This window comes from Barbus barbus (genome assembly GCF_936440315.1).
Source record: "Barbus barbus genome assembly, chromosome: 2".
Lineage (NCBI taxonomy): Eukaryota > Metazoa > Chordata > Actinopteri > Cypriniformes > Cyprinidae > Barbus > Barbus barbus.
The window spans coordinates 39,863,682-39,882,816 of record NC_136730.1 but is presented as its reverse complement, the minus strand read 5'-3'; the positions used below and the strand labels follow the sequence as shown (position 1 = coordinate 39,882,816).

Genomic DNA, 19,135 nt, shown 5'->3' with positions numbered 1-19,135 from the left:
ATAAAACACAGGCACACATTTCAGGGCATTGTCAGCTGTATAATTTGTCAGGAAAAAGTCAATAAAAATTGAATATCGGGCAGGTAAGAGCTCTGAATGTTTTTAATGTTCGATTTCACATCAGGAAAGCCATCTTCATATCATGCCGAAAGGGAGCCAGCAGCTTGAACTGTAAACACATAATGAGATTCTGGTCCCTCCTGCTGCGTGCTGACAACATTACAGTCTGCCGAACAAGCACCAGGCCCATTCAAACTGAGGACACGTGCCCCCTCAGATTTTTACAGCCAATGGATTTTAAATGTAAAAAATGTCAAAGATGCTGCCTTCCATAAAATGAACTCTCACAGGTGCCTCTTTTGAAAAAAATAGGTGTATGGTGCTCCTGGTTTGCCATCTGTGCTCATCCTCAGGTCACTTATTTGTTGCCTCTCTATTCTTCTTCTTTTCTCATTACAAAGCTGTTTCTTTCCCCCCTCCTCCTCCCTCATTTTCATTCCCACTGCTTCTTTTCATTCGCTTTGTCTCCTTCCATCCTTCTCTCTTTCTCTCATTATCAAGTGGGAAGTGTCAGTCTGTGATTAGAGGCACACATGTTGTATCTTTTGTGCCGTTCCTAATCACCTGACACTGGCTGACAAGGATCTAACTGCTCTACAATCACCCATTTTGAGCCTTAAAGCGGCCATCTGTACTGCCTAATGCACAGGACATGCAGTAAAAGCTTGAGCAAAGTGCTAGAATTCAACAGAGAACATTTTCAATAAACCCAAAGGCTCTTGCCGTTTTATTGCAAGAGTACTGTTGAGAGAGAAGACATGTGGCGACAGAATGGAAGGCAAGGAAAGTCAATAATTCACGATAACAATGTTCTTTGTATAAATAAAGATCACAAAAGCATAAACCGGTTCAAAGAAATAGTTCACTCAAAAATGAAAATGAGCTTAAAGTGTAGTCACCCTCATGCCATCCAAGATCATTTCTTCATCAATTTGGAGAGATTTAGTATTACATCACTTGCTCACCAATGAATTCTTTGCAATGAATGGGTGCCGTCAGAATCCGATCAGCTGATAAAAACATCACAAGTAATCCACACCACTCCAGTCCATCAATTAACATCTTATGTAGCAAAAAAGCTGCGTGTTTGTAATAAACTATTTTGATGATGATTTTAAAGGGATAGTACACCCAAAAAAATTTAATTATATCAACATTTACTCACCTCCAAGTTGTTTCAAACCAGTTTGAGATTCTTTCTTCTGTAAAACAAAAAAGAAGATCTTCTGAAGAATGCTGGTAACCCAACAGTTGCTGGTACCCATTGACTTCCATAGTATGTGGGGGGGCTAATATGGAAGCAAATGGCTACCACAACAGGTTTGTTAACCCACATTCAACAAAATATCTTCTTTTGTGTACAACAGAAGAAAGTAATTCATACAGGTTTGGAACAACATAACGGTGAATAAATGTTGAAAATTTAAATTTGTGTGTGAACTATCCCTTTAATTCAAATAAGCTAAATATGAGCTCTCTATAATACCATATTATTGATTTCTCCTTTGAAAAAGTCATCTGGTCTGAATCAGTAGAGAAATATGCAGAAAACAAACACCATTTACAAGTGAAAACTAATCCAAAAACGCTCTAAACAAATATGTTGGTGGATTTTAATGTGAGAGAACAAAAGGGGATGGACTATTTGGGAATAATTATGGTATGTTAGTCTGAAGTGATGGTTTGAAGATAAAAAAAACAAAAACAATGATGGTTTTGTTTCTTACAAACAAGCACTGGTTGCGGATTATGATGATGTTTTTATCAGCTGTTAGGACTCTCATTCTGACGGCACCCAAATCTGTTCCAATAAAGAAAAACTGGTCTACATCTTGGATGGCATGAGGGCGAGTTCATTTTCAGCAAATTTTCATTTTTGGGTGAACTATTCCTTTAAGTAAGCTAGTGTTCAGCTGGTCTCCCAGTATGGCTAACCTGGTGTTTAACTAGTTTGGGTGGTCATCCAGCTGGTCTCAAAAGTGCTCAAAATCCCTCTAAAATCAACATACACTCTTAAAAATAAAGGTTACAAAAGGAGGTTTTCACAGTGATGCTATAGAAGAACAATTTTTGGATTACTAAAGAACCTTTTAGAGAACAGTTTTTTAAAATAACAAATTTTTCCCTTAGTGCAAAGAGCATTTTTAACTCTAAAGAACTTTTTTTCCCACTTTTTTCCAACCTTTTGTGCAATGGAAAGTTTCCATGGATGTCAAAAGTTTTCATGAACCATAGATGCTAATAAAAAAAACTTTATTTTTAACAGTGTAACAGACCAGCCTAACCTCTAAAAAGATAGACAGCTCAGATAGACAGTTTTCGATACAGTTTTCAATCATATTAAAAGGTTAGGTATGGAAGCATGTTTCCGCCACTGGAAAAAAAAGGTAATTGCGAATTTTATCTCACAATTCAGACTTTTTCTCTCAGAAATGACCCTTCACAGGGAGTTTGATTGACAGGCAATCTGACCAATCATGACACCAAATTTTGTCCGACAAACAAATCAGTCAGGAGAGAAGACACCTTTAGATGTTCACTCATGTTTATTTCATCCTATAACTAGTAAAGAGGAAGAGATGATCAGTTTACAGTACGTGACGCTTAATCTGAGGCGCTGCAGCGATCTGTCACAACACATTAAAGAGCCACAAAACGATATTTATTGTTTGAATTTCTTAAAAAAAAAAAAAAAAAAAAGGAAAAAGCTGAAACTTTGTTTCATACGTAAAGTAGCCTGCTCTGTCTTGCCTGTCGGTGCGTTGTCAATTTAATCTTTAAATTGATTTAATCTAAACTCGCAATTGCAAATTATAAAGTCTAATTCTGAGGGGGGAAAAGACTGATATGTTCTCAGAATTGCAAATTTATATCTCACAATTGTGACTACTTCTCATGCAAATGCGAGTCATTAAAGGGGTCCTATTATGCTTTTTCACTTTTGAAGTTTAGTCAGTGTGTAGTGTGTATGTTTGTGCATAAAAAAAGATCTACAAAGTTACGAATCTCAAAGTCCACTCCAAAGGGATATATTTTGTTTTGAAAAAATCCCTTTTCTAGAACTACAACGAACGGCTCGTTTGGACTACAGACTTTTTTCCGGGTGTTGTGACATCACCAAGCAGCCCACTAGAACTAATCGAGCCGTTTGTGCCAGGCTGGGAAGAGAGGTATTGTAATAATGTAAATTATGTGAAAAATGTGTTTTTTGAACCACCAATCGTGAGAGCATGTTCTAGTACACACCCAAAACAAAATCAAGACTTTGTAAAAGAGCATAATAGGACCCCTTTAAGTCAGAATTGTGAGATACAAACTCGCAATTATGAAACATATCAGTCTTTTTCCCCCCTCAGAATTAGACTTCATAATTTGCAACTGCGAGTTTATATCTCACAATTCAGAGAAAAAAATTGTGAGGGAAAAACTCGGAATTACCTTTTCATATTTTTTATTCAGTGGCCAAATTGGGCTTCCATAGTTAGGGGGACATTTTTTTTAATTTTTCAGAAAAATATTTTTTTCCAAGTTTAAGGCTTACAGTTCAATGGTGTGAGCATCAATATTTGATGAAATATGATGTCAGAGTAGCATGCCTTGCACAAATGAACATTCTCTGCATCTGCGCCAGCTGGACATGCTAATGTTACCCGTACGCTGCTTTGAAGTCTCTCCAAAAGATCACAGCTGACAAACAGAATTACAGGTGTGTCCTGCATAATGAGCTTTTGATTGTTTAGAATTAACATTTAGAAGAACACGATTATTTCCCCATACTCACACAACAAGCTCAAAACTACAAACAACTTTTTACATTTTCATTGATGTGTGCTTAATGAATGATTCGGCATGCAACTGAATCGTGACAAGGCAAGAGCCCCAAATGAGTCCTAATTATTTAATATATAATAAGATTTTTTTTTTCAGAGAATTTAAGTCTCCATTTAAATTTTTAAATTTGAAAATCTTCAAAATTTGAACTTTCCTTTTCTAATTAATTACCCTCATATATATGCATTTATATGAATTTCAATTAACTTTATTTGTTCAAAATTAAATTCTGTTTCGTCAGATTGTAAGTTTCGATTCAATTCTGGATGGTGCCTGCTTGTTGGGTAGGCCTACTTATTTCGGATATAAAGTTATGTTACTTTTCCATGTTTTTGTATTATGAGAGAAATAGAATATTATATTATATTGTTGTATGAAACCATACCTTTGATATTTTGACACAAAACTAATCAAGCCTGTAGTCATATCTTATAAAATAGTCTTTCCTGTGCAGGTGTGATGCTGACTCCAGCACAGCACTCTAAAAATTTGTCAATGATGCATTCTTGTGATAACAACCAGCAACCCCCCCCCCCCCCCCAAAAAAAAAGCCAGGTAGGAAAACACAAGAACTCAATTTGATTATACACACAAAAAGACAACAAAGTCTGACACATGCTCTCGATTGACGCAATCAATCAGTGTGATATAAACACTGCACTCAACCAGCTGCAGGGAAAAACTGGTAGAAATGTGTGAGAGAGTGAATCACAGTACGCAGCAAGTCATGCAGATGACAGCTATTAAAGCTTACTGTATTATATTATTATATGCTAGTTCAGCCTAGCATAACAAAATTTCACACGAGGAACAGTATTGTTGTTCAGAATATGTGCGTGGCTGTGATTCAGCCACAGTCCTAAAAAAAAAGCAAATTCAAGTCAAGTCATGTCACCTTTATTTATATAGCGCTTTTTATAATGCAAATTGTGTCAAAGCACTGCACAATATCAAAAAAGGAAAATAATGTGTCAATAAGCTTAAATAGTGTCTTTGCAAATTCAACAGTACAATTCAACTGTGAATGTCGATGTTCAAGTTTATACAACTGTTCTATAAGCAACCAATTATAAGTAATATATGTTTTAAATATCAAAAATATCTGCATGTGCTGTAATTACATCCATTCATTTCTGTAAATAGACCTATAATTACACTGTTGACCCTTCCCCTAACCCTTAACCCACACATAAACCTCTAACCTTATTCCTCCTCAACAGCATTGTGTTTTACAACACAATAATCACACTAGTTAAAGACACAAAATAGGGACAAAACTATTATTATTATTATTTATTTTTGGATATTGTTCTTCTGCAGTCTAAAGTATCATGTCCTCTGATTATAAATTGTATGTCTATTTTATCTTTTACGTATATAACATGAATGAAAAATGCTACCAGCAGCTGCATTAAGAAAATGTAATCACTAAAACTCAATTCTTAAGATCGGTTCACACCAAGCACGATAACGATAAAGATATAGTTGGGGAAGTCGTGGCCTAATGGTTAGAGAGTCAACTCGTAATCCAAAGGTTGCGGGTTCGAGTCTCGGGCCGGCAGGGATTGTAGGTGGGGGGAGTGAATGTCCAGCGCTCTCTCCACCCTCAATACCACGACTGAGGTGCCCTTGAGCAAGGCACCGAACCCCCAACTGCTCCCCGGGCGCCGCAATATAAATGGCTCCGGGTGTGTGTTCACTGCTGTGTGTGTGCACGTTGGATGGGTTAAATGCAGAGCACAAACTCCGAGTATGGGTCACCATACTTGGCTGTATGTCACTTCACTTTCACTTTCACTAAAAATCATTCTTAGTAGTAAAGAATAGCAGCGTCCACACTACAACTATAACGATAAAGGTACAGAGAAACAATATCGTCGGAATCGCTTCCAGAACGTTTTTTTTTCAGCTGATGATAAAAACACTGACAGCCAATCAGAATCCATCTTGCTATAATGTGCTCAAGAATTTAAAGCGGCAGACGCACGTGCGCTTAGAATAAACAGACGATATCGTTCGCTGGTGTGGACGCCAATATCGTTATCTTTATCGTGCTTTGTGTGAACGGGCCTTAATCCTTCATGCTTTAATTTGATCAAAATTATGTAAGTGAATCGGTCTCATTCCAAAGCAAGACAGGCTTTAATTCTCTGTGGTGACTGACTTAATTAGATTTACTCACCAAAACCCTTTTTTTCTTTCTTGCAGTTGGCACTTTCCCGAGTGTTCATTTTGGACCCTGTTAATACTTTTGCTGGCAGCTTCAATTCAAGATTTCAAATGGACTGTGAGAGGTCGAGGACTATGCTGGGAATTTAAATATTACATTTTTAACACAAGAAACAAATATAATTTCTTTGAGTGTTCAGTTAAAGACTAATCAGTTGATCAATATATTTCCGTAAAAAAAAAAGATTAAAGTGCCCCTATTATGGATTTTTGAAAATGACCTTTCATGCAGTGTGTAACACAACTCTGAGTGAATGAAAGCATCCTGCAAAGTTTTAAATCTTAAAGTGCACCTTAAAGTTAGTCTCTCAAAAGAAAGAGTCGACACTGAATCACTGAAACGAGTCTTTTTTAAAAGGAATCCCAAGCTGTTTCATGTTGAAGTCAACATGCAACATTAGCATATTGCTTGCCCACTTCTTTGTCTGAATGAAAATGCAAATTCATTCTTTGCCACTAGGTGCTGCTTTAGTGGTTACATTTTTTGTGGAAGCCATGATACATTTTCAGGTTTCAGAAAGTTCAAAAGACCAGCATTTATTGGAAATTTACATTTTTTGTAACAATTTAAAAGTCTTTACTGCTCCTGAACGCGGCACGAATATCCGCCAAAGTTCAGATTTTTAAACTCTGGTTACGCACGTCAAGCGCCCGAAACGCTCAATTCGCGCCGCAGGATGTCTATTCGCGTCTTTGCATTGACTTAAAATGTAAATCACTCGCGCTTAACGCTTCATTTTCGTCTGGTGTGAACGCACCATAGCGTATCACACACAGCTCTGTAAAACACAGGCAGGTTTGGCTGCAGACTGTACTGCTCTGTTGGGTTTCACAGAGGGAGGGCTGTCTGACTGTGTAGGAAGAACAGAACGACATACACCAGCCGTAATCAAAGCAAAAAGATGCACCAGGGCCGGACTGCCCACCTGTCATCTGATGGTCTGAGACAGCAGCTGATTGCATGCAGGAAGGGAGGTTGCCATGCGTCTTGCTTTTAAAAACCAATCTTTCAAAGGGCTTTAGGGAAATCAATTTTCAGGGATTTAGAGGAAGAAAATTTATTGCTTGACTGATGACAGAAATCTGAAGTGAAATCACACTGACAAGCCAAGCACAAAGAAAGTGAATCAAACTCTAAATATAAAATGAGTCACTGTGTTGAATTGATCAATGAAATTAAAGTCAAAACTGACTAAACTTCATCACATTAAAATGGAAGATGGGTTGTGAATGCAATTTGCAGATTTACAAATATTTCGATATATCTATAGATTTCATAGAGATCCTATTGTATATTTTTTTACTTTTCATGAGGTTCCGTGATCTAAAAACTTTTTTTTTTTTTTTTCCCACGACCCGTTTTTGTTCTGAACCTTAGAAATTGTCAATTTTTGTATCCACCACTGCACCTTTAAGGCTTCTGTGTAAATACTGTTATGTAATGTTATGATTGGCTAACTTCTTTGCATTGAAATGAGTAAAAATTATGATTTTCAGATCTAAAAGTAAAATATGCGCGCATTGCAATTTGTGCAATGTTTTTTATGTTACTGTCTCTTATGCTCACAAGGCTGTATTTATTATAACTCAGTAATATTTTAAAATACTTTTACAATTTAAAAGAACTGTTTTCAATTTGAATATATTTTAAAATCTAATTTATTCCTGTGATGCAAAGCTGAATTTTCAGCATCATTGCTCCAGCCTTCAATAATCACATGATCCTTCAGAAATAATTACAATATGCTGATTCGGTGCGATTATAAATGTAGAAAACAGTTTTCACTGCTTAATATTTTAGTGGGTACCAGGATACACCATTTCAAATTTTGGGGTAAGATTAAAAAAAGAAAGAAAGAAAAGCATTGAATACTTTTATACAGCAAGAATGTAACATACGATTTAGATATATTGTTACAAAAGATTTATAATTCGAAATAAATGTTGTTCTATTGTACTGTCTATTTATCAAAAGAATCCTAAAGTAGAATATGCAATAATGTATTATAATTTTAAGTTATAATAATAATAACAATTTTCTTTTTGTATTTTGGATCAAATAAATGCAGCCAAAGTGAGCATAAGAGACTCCTATCAAAAACTTTAGCAAATCTTAATTAGTCCAAACATCTGACTGGTGGGGTGCATGAGTACGATATGTTTATATATGTCATAAGTTGGAAGAAAATTTGATTGCTTTTGAAAGCGCTGTCTCTTACCTCCTCAAGCGCCCATAAGGAATCAACAACAGGCTTGATCTTCTTTTGGTCGTAAAGGGAAAGAAGTTTTTGCACCGCTGTCTTGACTTGGTTGCACCCCCCCTGCTTGAAGAGGAGGTTCAGGAGCGAGAATCCGGCTATGACTTTATTCTCCTCATAGAGTTTGATAGGGTTCACCTTCTCAACCTGCCACCACTGTGAGACAAAGAGCTGTTTTTAACAATGATAACTGACCACCAAAATTCATTATGGCTCAACACTTAAGATGTTATGGAAAATAGATATCAAACTCTACTTACAGATTTAGCAAGACTGAAGAAACTTTTTGTCTCTCCTGTCACCATGTTTGATGAACCTGGAAATATGTTCACAAAGATATATTTTAATACTCTATATATTTTTCTGAAGATTTTGCACATGTGCTTTTTGTTGAGTATCATATTTGATACACCAGACTTCTATGGCTCATATAGTATGATATAGGAGAATTATGGAGCTCATACTTCAGGAAGAAAAACACTTCAGTTTTATTCATAGGCCCAAACTGAGCAAAAATGTAGTGCGGTTGATGACATTTTTATGGCCAAATAGTAAGATGAAATTCCGACAGCTTGTAATGTAAATCAATGAGATCTTCATAACAGCACAGCAGACTACTAGTATAAAATGCATTTAACAGTGTAAAACTGTGTCTCTGTGAAACACTCAAAACACTGTTTGAGCATCCCAACAATCCTGATACAACACTATTGGTTCAACCAGTCTATCAAGCTTTAACTTAACCAATGGCAGATGGGGGTAATCAGAAAACATGTTTAAAAACAATTATCAATTTTGCACGTACAAGTGGCTCAGAAATTACTCATTCCATTTTTAATGGACATAAAATGTTGAAAGATACAAAGTACAATCTTGGCATATGAAGCAATAAAACATGGCACTATTACAGCAATGCCAAATGGCTCTCTTATTAATAAGCTCCATCCAGAATTATGATGACCGATTCATTCATTTGGCAGTAATGTGTTCTTAAACCAAAATTTTACATTATCTCTGCTCTGTGGTGTCCCTCCTAATTAAATATTCCTAATGGACCAGTAAGCTAAGGGAATTGAAGTAATTAAAGTGGCAGGCATTATCTTTTTTGTGAATTTTGTGATTAACCTCAATTTGCTGTTAGCCACCTAGAATGTGACACCTTGTGTGTCTAGTGACTGCTTTTAAATGAGGGTCAAGAGGTCACAAATTAACCTTTTGGATATTTCCTACTCATGGGGAATGACATCTTAAAAGCTAAAAAAGTTACTAAAAATTAAGTTCTGTCATCATTGGTCATGTCCACTTGTTGTGTACTTAAAATCTAAAAAAGTTACTAAAAATTAAGTTCTGTCATCATTGGTCATGTCCACTTGTTGTGTACTTAAAATCTAAAAAAGTTACTAAAAATTACGTTCTGTCATCATTGGTCATGTCCACTTGTTGTGTACTTAAAAATCTAAAAAAGTTACTAAAAATTAAGTTCTGTCATCATTGGTCATGTCCACTTGTTGTGTACTTAAAAATCTAAAAAAGTTACTAAAAATTAAGTTCTGTCATCATTGGTCATGTCCACTTGTTGTGTACTTAAAATCTAAAAAAAGTTACTAAAAATTACGTTCTGTCATCATTGGTCATGTCCACTTGTTGTGTACTTAAAATCTAAAAAAAGTTACTAAAAATTAAGTTCTGTCATCATTGGTCATGTCCACTTGTTGTGTACTTAAAATCTAAAAAAGTTACTAAAAATTAAGTTCTGTCATCATTGGTCATGTCCACTTGTTGTGTACTTAAAATCTAAAAAAAGTTACTAAAAATTACGTTCTGTCATCATTGGTCATGTCCACTTGTTGTGTACTTAAAATCTAAAAAAAGTTACTAAAAATTAAGTTCTGTCATCATTGGTCATGTCCACTTGTTGTGTACTTAAAATCTAAAAAAGTTACTAAAAATTAAGTTCTGTCATCATTGGTCATGTCCACTTGTTGTGTACTTAAAATCTAAAAAAGTTACTAAAAATTAAGTTCTGTCATCATTGGTCATGTCCACTTGTTGTGTACTTAAAATCTAAAAAAGTTACTAAAAATTAAGTTCTGTCATCATTGGTCATGTCCACTTGTTGTGTACTTAAAATCTAAAAAAGTTACTAAAAATTAAGTTCTGTCATCATTGGTCATATCCACTTGTTGTGTACTTAAAATCTAAAACAAATATACTTTTAAAATACTGTACTTGCAGATAATAACATTGATGAAGTATAAGGTAACTTAAGTGTCAGGCACAAGAGTATGCTATGTTTTCTAACACACTTAAATAGGCTTTTAAAAATGCACTTTGTAATAATGTCAAATTAATGTCTAATTTGTAATAATGTTAGATTAAATGTATTTTAAATTACAATATAAATAATTGTTTTAGAAGTATAATTATTTAGATGTGTTGAATAGCATACTAAAGTACGTGAAAAAGTATAATTTTAACTGTAGTGTGTTATTCAATATTCCATTTAAAGTTAATATATTTTAAATGTAGTGAATTGTAATTTCATCATAACAAATGTATTTAAATACATGACATACAAGTTTCAATAGCAATTACATGAATAGAAATGACATTAGAATATTTCAGTTTTCTATAAGAAACTACAACTTGTAATTGCTTTCTACTTAAGTGGGTCAAAAAAGCGCTCTACATTTCAACTAATTGAATTTAATATAAATTGTCACTAAAATAAATTGTCATTTCATTTTAAATAACATGCAGTTAAGTGTCCAAAAACATTACATTCATAAGTATATTCCTTTAATGTATACTACTTCCCTCAAATGTCCTCTTTTGAAAAGTATGCTAAAATGTACTTCCTTTTTCACAACGGAACATCTTTTGTAGCACATTTTTTTTTCCTTTCTAATGCTTTACAGCTTCCGGTGGCTAAATGTTTCTCATAAGGAAAAGAACTGCAAAAACATTCTTCAAATTATCACATTTTGTGTTCCACAGAAGACGGAAAGTATTACTGGTTAATGATGACAGAATTTTCCTTTTGGATGCATTTTTATTTCCCAACATTGAAATGTTTAATTAAATTCAGTGTTATGCTCTTCATCTGTTTGTACCAACCATACAGGATGTAAGTTCCCATGGGTTTGAGCAGAGTTAGGCCTTTTCCTGTGTTCTCTCCACACAAACAGTCCAGTACAATATCTACTCCATCTGGAGATATCCTGCAGGAGAAAAGAGACATCATTAACCATATTGCTGCTCTAAGCACTGGTAGCTTGCTTAAATCGGGGCCTCTGAAAATTTGGAATATTAATAATGCCCTAAAATCGAATATTTTTCAGTGTCTCCGCTGATAAGGATTGAGAGGCATGTCTTTAGAAACATGAGCTCTAATGCATTCCTGACTTCATGGTTCTTGGACCGCCTGCAAGGCTTAACCATTAGGAGGTCTTGTGATGCCTGGGGTCCTGCCTATTGTGGAAGAGAGACCAACTTGAGACCAATTTAATTTTGCTTTGCCCCTGATCCTGAGAGGAATGTGGAACCACAGAGATGAAAAGAGTCCTAATCTCCTCTCTCATACTCAATTTACATGAATTAGTTTGAACATAAACGTGCACCAGGATCAAATCACTTCAATACAACCTATTTTGAAAGAATAACACTAACAAAAAGTACCAAGTACTACAATAGTTTTAAACCAAGGTACTAATATGTTGTTGTTTTGTATTTTTAGAGTTACCTTGGTATTTTTACCATCACTGTACAATGTTCTTGTTTGTAAAGAAAACCATTAATAATGGACAAAATATGCTTTAAAAAATGAGATCCACCATAGGAATCTACAAAATAATAACAATTTCTCAAAACTACTGAGTAATTCCTGCACTTTTCTGGCTTTGTTCTAACATAAATATACACCAAGAGCAAATCACGTCATTAAAATATATATTTTGTTAGAATAAAAGTAACAAAAAGCATCAAGTACTACCATTCTAGACACTGACATGTATACTAGAACTACTGTATTACAATTACCATCACTAAATTGTAAAATTACAGTTTTTTTTTTTTTTTCCATTTCTGCACCATGCATTGCAGGGTATTTTTACCATTTCTGCAAAATGGTCTTGCTATAATATGTTTATTTGTATTTTTTTTTTTTTGTAAGGGAAACCAATAAAAACAAAATAGACAAAATATGCTTTACAAATCAAATCCACCAATTTGATGCAGTTGGCTTTGAATGAGTCAGCTGCTGCACATTTTCTAGCATAGTCTGAACATAAACATGAATTAAGATCAAATCACTTCAATTAAAGATATATTTTGTTAGAATAACACTAACAAAAAGTACCAAGTGCTATCATTCTAGACATAAACCAATAATATCACGCTGTCATTGTTGTTTTGTATTTTAGAAGTACCACGATATTTCTTACCATTTCTGAACAATGATCTTCATCAATACTTTTTTTTTTTTTTGTGAGGGAAACTGAGATCCTTCTACAAATGAGATCCACTAAGGAAACTATTAGAAACATCAATTAAATCTTCTATAAAATTATGGTTTTGTTGCAGTTGGCTCTGAATGAATCAGTTGCTGCACATTTTCTGGCTTTATTTGAACGCAAGCATGCACCAAAAATCAAGTACTACCATTCAAGGCATAAAACAATGTTGTTGTTTTTGTTTTGTATTTTAGAATTAACATAACACTTTTAACATTACTGCACCATGGTCTTGCTACAATACTTTTTTTCTTTTTTCTTTTGTGAAGGAAACCAAAATTAACAAATTAGACCCCCTATTGGAATTTTTAGACACCATCCCTTCAGTCTCCTGCAAAATAATGTTGCGGTTGGCTCTGAATGAGTCGGTTGCTGCACATTTTCTAGCTTTGTGTGGTTGATCAGAAGGACGTACAGGTGCCCCTCCCCATACTACAACACACTACTTTCCCATCTGCTGGGTGTTGCCATGGGGACTGGAGCCACGCAGGTTCTAGAGGAAGAACTGGTGACGTCTGCCTTCTCAGACTTGCACTGGCCTCCCAGTATGACTCATTTTTATGTTCTCATCATCTAACCAATGCCGTTTCTCTATGCTCGTTTACTTTCATGTGACGACTACAACAGCGTTTGTACTTACTTCTTAACTTCTGGAACGTAGTCGATGTTTCTGTCAAACAGATGAGTGACCGAATGCTTTATGGCTTCGTGTTTGAAGGGCGAGGCGGTCCCAAAGACAGTAACATTCGGGACAGTAGAACAAAGTTGAGCGACTGCTTGACCCTAATATGGAAAAAGAGGAGAAACGGAACAAAATGTGGTTAACGGTTTCTAGAGCTGATTTTGATCATATTCCACCCAAAGCCAAATAATGAAGCTGTTCTGAGTTTCATTTGTTAAACATGGAAAGCTGAATATCAGTATGGGATCAGATCATGCGTTTATGTCCATTTTTCTATAAGCTAAGATAAACATAACTTTAATATCTACGACTTCAAAGTTTCTTTACTAAACCTTTCCCTCAAAGCAACAGACTTACCACCGCACCTCCTGCGGAGTGAACTAATACAGACATCCCCTCCCGGAGATTGGCCACTTCAAACAGCATCATGTAGGCAGCCACAAAGTTCATAGAGAAGGCAGCCGCCTCTGGGAATGTCATGTCGTCTGGGATCTTATGCACGAAATCCAACGGTGTGCACACAACCTCTGCCCAAGCACTGTAGTTTACAAAGGCCATCACTCTGTCACCTATCTGAAAGGAGGCAAAACATATCCTTAAAGGAATAGTTCATCCAAAAATAAGAATATGCTTACAATTTACGAAACCTCAGGCCATCCAAGATGAGTTTATGTTTTCATTGAAACAGATTTGGAGAAATTTATCCTTACATCACTTGCTCACTAATGGATCCTCTGCAGTGAATGGGTGCCGTCAGAATGAGAGTCCACAAACATTGCTCCAGCTCATAAATTATCACCTCGTGAAGTGAAAAGCTGTGTGTTTGTAATAAACAAATTCATCATTAAAACATTTTTACTTCCAAACCTTGCTTACATCTAAAATACACATCCTCTATTCCATTATATTGCTTTCTCCAGAGAAAAGGTTGTATCTTCTGATAAAGTGAGAAGTGTAGAAATATTCAAAGATCAAGCCCTGTCTACAAGCATAATCAGCCCAAAACAGTTCTAAACAAATATGGTGTGAGAGGACAACAGGGGAAGGACTTTTTCACTGGAGAATTTGTTTTTAAAGGAATATGGCCTTAATTATCTTGGCCCGAAGCAACGGTTTATAGTTAAAACACTAGAAAAACAGAGCTTTCTGCTTTACAAGGCGTTAACTGGTGGTCTGGAGTCGTGTGGATTACTTGTGATGTTTTTTATCAGGTCTCATTCTGACGGCACCCATTCACTTCAATAGATCTTGTGAGCAAGGGGCCCAATGAAGAAACTCATCTACATCTTGGATGGAAACTTTCATATATGGGTGAAGTATTCCTTCAAACTCTATAAAGCAAATTCAGTACCAGACTGAAAGGAGCGATATTGGAAGCATATAAATACTGGACATTTTTGTCAGTTTATTTTTATGAAACATATCAACATTAACAACATTTCTGCACATACCTCAAAGCCTTTGGTGTTTTCTCCCACTGACTCTACAATCCCAGAACACTCAAATCCAGGCACAAGAGGCGTTTTTGGAGGATTATCAATATTTCCTTGACGCACCATTAGATCAAGAAAGTTCAGCCCACTGTAAAATTAAATGTCGATGTCAAAATGTAGATAATAGGTTACTTAATTCTAATTAATTTCAATCATAAATCAGAAAGTATTCTGAAATACTACTAATTTTATCAAGTTCATAATACACAATAATTGTATAGTTTTACAAGGCGTGATTTTTGACATATTTACATGATATTACTAAAGTTTAAATGCCCCAAGCACATCTAGAACCAACCAGATGAGGATCTGCTAGCGAATATTATTCCTAAATGTGACACAGAACTGTTAAATGTTTTGTTTCTATAATTTTAATAGTCATAACCCAAAGTACACATTAAAAAGTATATCCTTTGACAGCATATGGTGAAATCTCTGCAGTGCAGTGAGCTCAGAAGAATCAGGCACGGATTTATTCACATTAGCATCTAACCTCCAAAACCACCAACATTGGTATCATGAACTGTTTTGAATGCTACATAAAATGACTGATATGGATATTATGGAGACACCTGTTCTTCTTGCGGCAACATGTTGCTGCTGTTGCCAGTCGCGCGGATCTGCCACATCATAGCCATTACGCATGTTAAAAAATAATAAATAAATGACTATTTAAGATTAAATATTTACCATGCTTTCACGCGAATTTTGACTTCTCCTTCTTGAGGCTCTGGCATTGGTTTCTTGGTGACTTTGAGTTTGTTTAGACCACCAAAGCCCGTCAGCACCACAGCCCGCATTTCTTTTGAATCTACAACCGCACAAACGGGATTATCCGGCTCCTTCTGGTCCATCATTTGCTCGGTCTCTTCAGCAATCTCAGTCCCTTCCTTTGCCATGTCTGAAGATGATGTGAACAGCTTAACGCTCTGCCGAAGCCCTCCTGGAGACTGCGCTCTCTTTGCTGCTCCTGCCGCACCATTCACTAGCGATGTTCGAATCTTGAACGAGTGGTTCATTTGAACCGTTCATTCGAAACGATTCGCACCTTTGTGAATCACTGGAGTTTTAGAATGTACGACACTTTTTCGAAAATAAAATGCTAAACAGTTATCCCCTCCAAAAAAAAAAAAAAAAAAATTATGAAGTAAAATAGTCTTCGGTAAACACTTTTAAGCAGTTCAAGTGAGTCGACCCAGCCAACACTGATATGTGGGCCCCATATAACTTAGGTTATACCCGGGCAGCATGGGTTCCATGTGGGCATAGGCTAAAAATGGGGAATTTATGTGGGTCCCATGTGCATTTCACAATGTGGGTCCCATATAGGTTTGAACATGTGGGATCTTTATGGGATCTATGTGGGCATGGGCTGAAAATGGGTAATTTATGTGGGTCCCATAGGTTTGAACATATGGGACCTTTATGGGATCTATGTGGGCTTGGGCTGAAAATGGGGAATTTATGTGGGTCCCATGTGCGTTTCACAATGTGGGTCCCATATATGGGATCTATGTGGGTAAAATTATTTCACACTTAAAATGCATCCTTATACCTTAAATTTTTTGGTTAATAGTCACGTTTTAACAAAGAATATAGATTTTATGGATCTGATCAATATAACTACTTTTTAAATGAAAATGCATTATTTTCTATTCTGATGTGTCATTTTGTTTGAATTATCAATATTACAATGTTAGCCTGCTTATGCATTTATCAAAAAGTATTTGTTTTCTTTTACTGTAGCCTACACATTTTAGCAGGGACAAGCACAAATTCCAGAATTGATATGGGTCTCACATGGGAGCTACACGCTCAACATTATCTCGTCTCTGATAACACCTTCCGCTTGACAAAGTAGTTCTGATGCATTCAGCATTTCGTTTCGAATTTATCCACATAATTTCATAGATCTCTGTTGAAAATAAGCAGATATTTAAAATGTAAAAGATTTAAAATGTTCATTCCCACCTCGGCGCAAGGATACAGTTTCTTATGCAGGCAAATGCAGATTTTCTAAACATGTCTTTGTTAATGTGTTTTCAAGCATGGGAAACTTTGTTTTTACAGTTTAAATGACCTTTAAAATAATTGTATCTATGCATTTGGGGGGGCGTAACACTTAAATACATCTCTGAGGTTTAAAATTGAGGTCATTTTCTTGACATTTATCAAGTCGTATAGCCAATTTGTGTTGATTTTATGCTTTCCTGTTGTATTTTGTGGTTGTAGCCAAAAAATAAAAATATTAAGCAGCACAATTGTTTCCAACACTGACAATAACCAAATATCAAATGAGCACATTAGAATGATGTGACACTTAAGACTGGAGTAATGGCTGATCAAAATCCAGCTTTGCATCACAGAAATAAATATAAAGAATATTAAAACAAAAAAAACATTATTTTAAATTGTAATTGAAGAGTTTAGCTACAACCCTAATCAAACACACCTGAAGCGGCCAATCAAGCTCCTCAAGACTGCTTGAAAATTGCAGGCAGGTGTGCTGAAGCCGGTTGGAAATAAACTTTCCAGGAGAGTGGGTCCCCAGGAGCAGAGTTGAAGACCTCTGATCTAAACTTATGCTTTTATAGGTGGGCTGAGGAAGAACACTACGATTAATGATGTGAAGCAGGAGGCAGAAAAGGCTCCAAATGGTTTACTGGGACCAGAGACGAGTGGAAAGAGATTAGAGAAAGACTGTCTCCAGGAGTGTTATCAGTTTGTGTGTTTCTAAATGGTGTAGTTTTTGAGACAGAATATATTTTATTATTATACTGTAAGTTCAGGTGAGTTTGTTTTTGTGTTTATTCTTTGTGTCAAATTTAGAAGAGCACTGATGTTTCTTAAAGGGATAGTTCACCCAAATGTGAATATTCTGCCATAATTTACTCTCCCTCATTTATTTGTTCCAAACCCATTTCATTCATCTCTGGAACACAACCGATGATATTTTTAGAGATTTCTTGCACTCCATTAAAAGTCTAATCCCAAAACTGACACTTTTAAATGTTCTTAAAAAGATCATACAATAAATCCATTTGAATTGAGCTGTTTAAACTAAGTCTTCTGAAGAGACACTTTATATGAACAGATATAATTTATGCTTTTGTGCACATATAAACACTGATCAGCGGACAATGATTACAGCATTCAGTTTTCATAAACGGTAAGTCAAGGCTCCTTGCTTGACATGTGAGAGCCAATGAAGTTTGTTCTCATGCAAGTGCCATTTAACTTCTTATAAATTCAATGATCAATGTTTAAAAGCTGAATCTAAATCTGTTTATCATGTAATGTGATCATGTCTCTTCAGAATATTTGTATTAAATCGATTCATATGGATTTATTTTAATAATTGTGTTCTGAATTAATTTCTTATGGGTTTGGAGTGACATGAGGTTGAGCAAATGACGAAATAATTTTTATTTTTGGGCGAATTAAGCTTTTAACTGTCAATTTTTATGTTATGTAAGATTAGTTCATTAAGATTAGTTGGGGAAGTCGTGGCCTAATGGTTAGAGAGTCGGACTAGTAATCGAAAGGTTGCGAGTTCGAGCCCCCGGCCGGCAGGAATTGTAGGGGGGGGAATGTCCAGCGCTCTCTCCACCCTCAATACCACGACTGAGGTGCCCTTGAGCAAGGCACCGAACCCCCAATTGCTCCCCGGGCGCTGCAGCATGGCTGCCCACTGCTCCGGGTGTGTGTTCACGGTGTGTGTGTGTGTTGTCCATGGGTGTGTGTGTGTGTGGATTTGTTCACTACTCACTGCTGTGTGTGTGCACTTGGATGGGTTAAACGCAGAGCACCAATTTCGAGTATGGGTCACCATACTTGACAATACGTCACGACTTTTTTTTTTTTTTACATAAGACCAGTTGTTGAGATCGTATGACCCTGTTGGTTTATCAAAATGTTAATGTTCAACATTTTATAAAAACCTGAAAAGTATTTTAAAAAGTGTCAGAAAATGATAAGTAATATATTGAACCTGTACAACATTTTAATGTATGATTTTTCAAATTGCACACTTCCATGTTTTGTGAGTTTGTAGATTAATAAACAGTGGAA

At 35.7% G+C, this 19,135-nt stretch overlaps 1 protein-coding gene across 1 annotated transcript in view; it reads right to left on the bottom strand.

Moving 5' to 3' along the window:
- The window catches only part of LOC306888392 (synaptic vesicle membrane protein VAT-1 homolog-like), a 34,634-nt gene extending 18,596 nt beyond the window's left edge, over positions 1-16,038 (bottom strand). The window contains exons 1-7 of the mRNA XM_079446646.1: positions 15,755-16,038; positions 15,023-15,152; positions 13,929-14,144; positions 13,530-13,672; positions 11,496-11,599; positions 8,639-8,694; positions 8,340-8,534 (exon numbers count right to left, since the gene is read on the bottom strand). Of these exons, the coding sequence (XP_079302772.1) occupies positions 8,340-8,534; positions 8,639-8,694; positions 11,496-11,599; positions 13,530-13,672; positions 13,929-14,144; positions 15,023-15,152; positions 15,755-15,963 (1,053 nt within the window). The 5' untranslated portion in view covers positions 15,964-16,038. The remainder of the gene's footprint in view (positions 1-8,339; positions 8,535-8,638; positions 8,695-11,495; positions 11,600-13,529; positions 13,673-13,928; positions 14,145-15,022; positions 15,153-15,754) is intronic.
- Between the last annotated feature and the right edge of the window lie 3,097 nt (positions 16,039-19,135).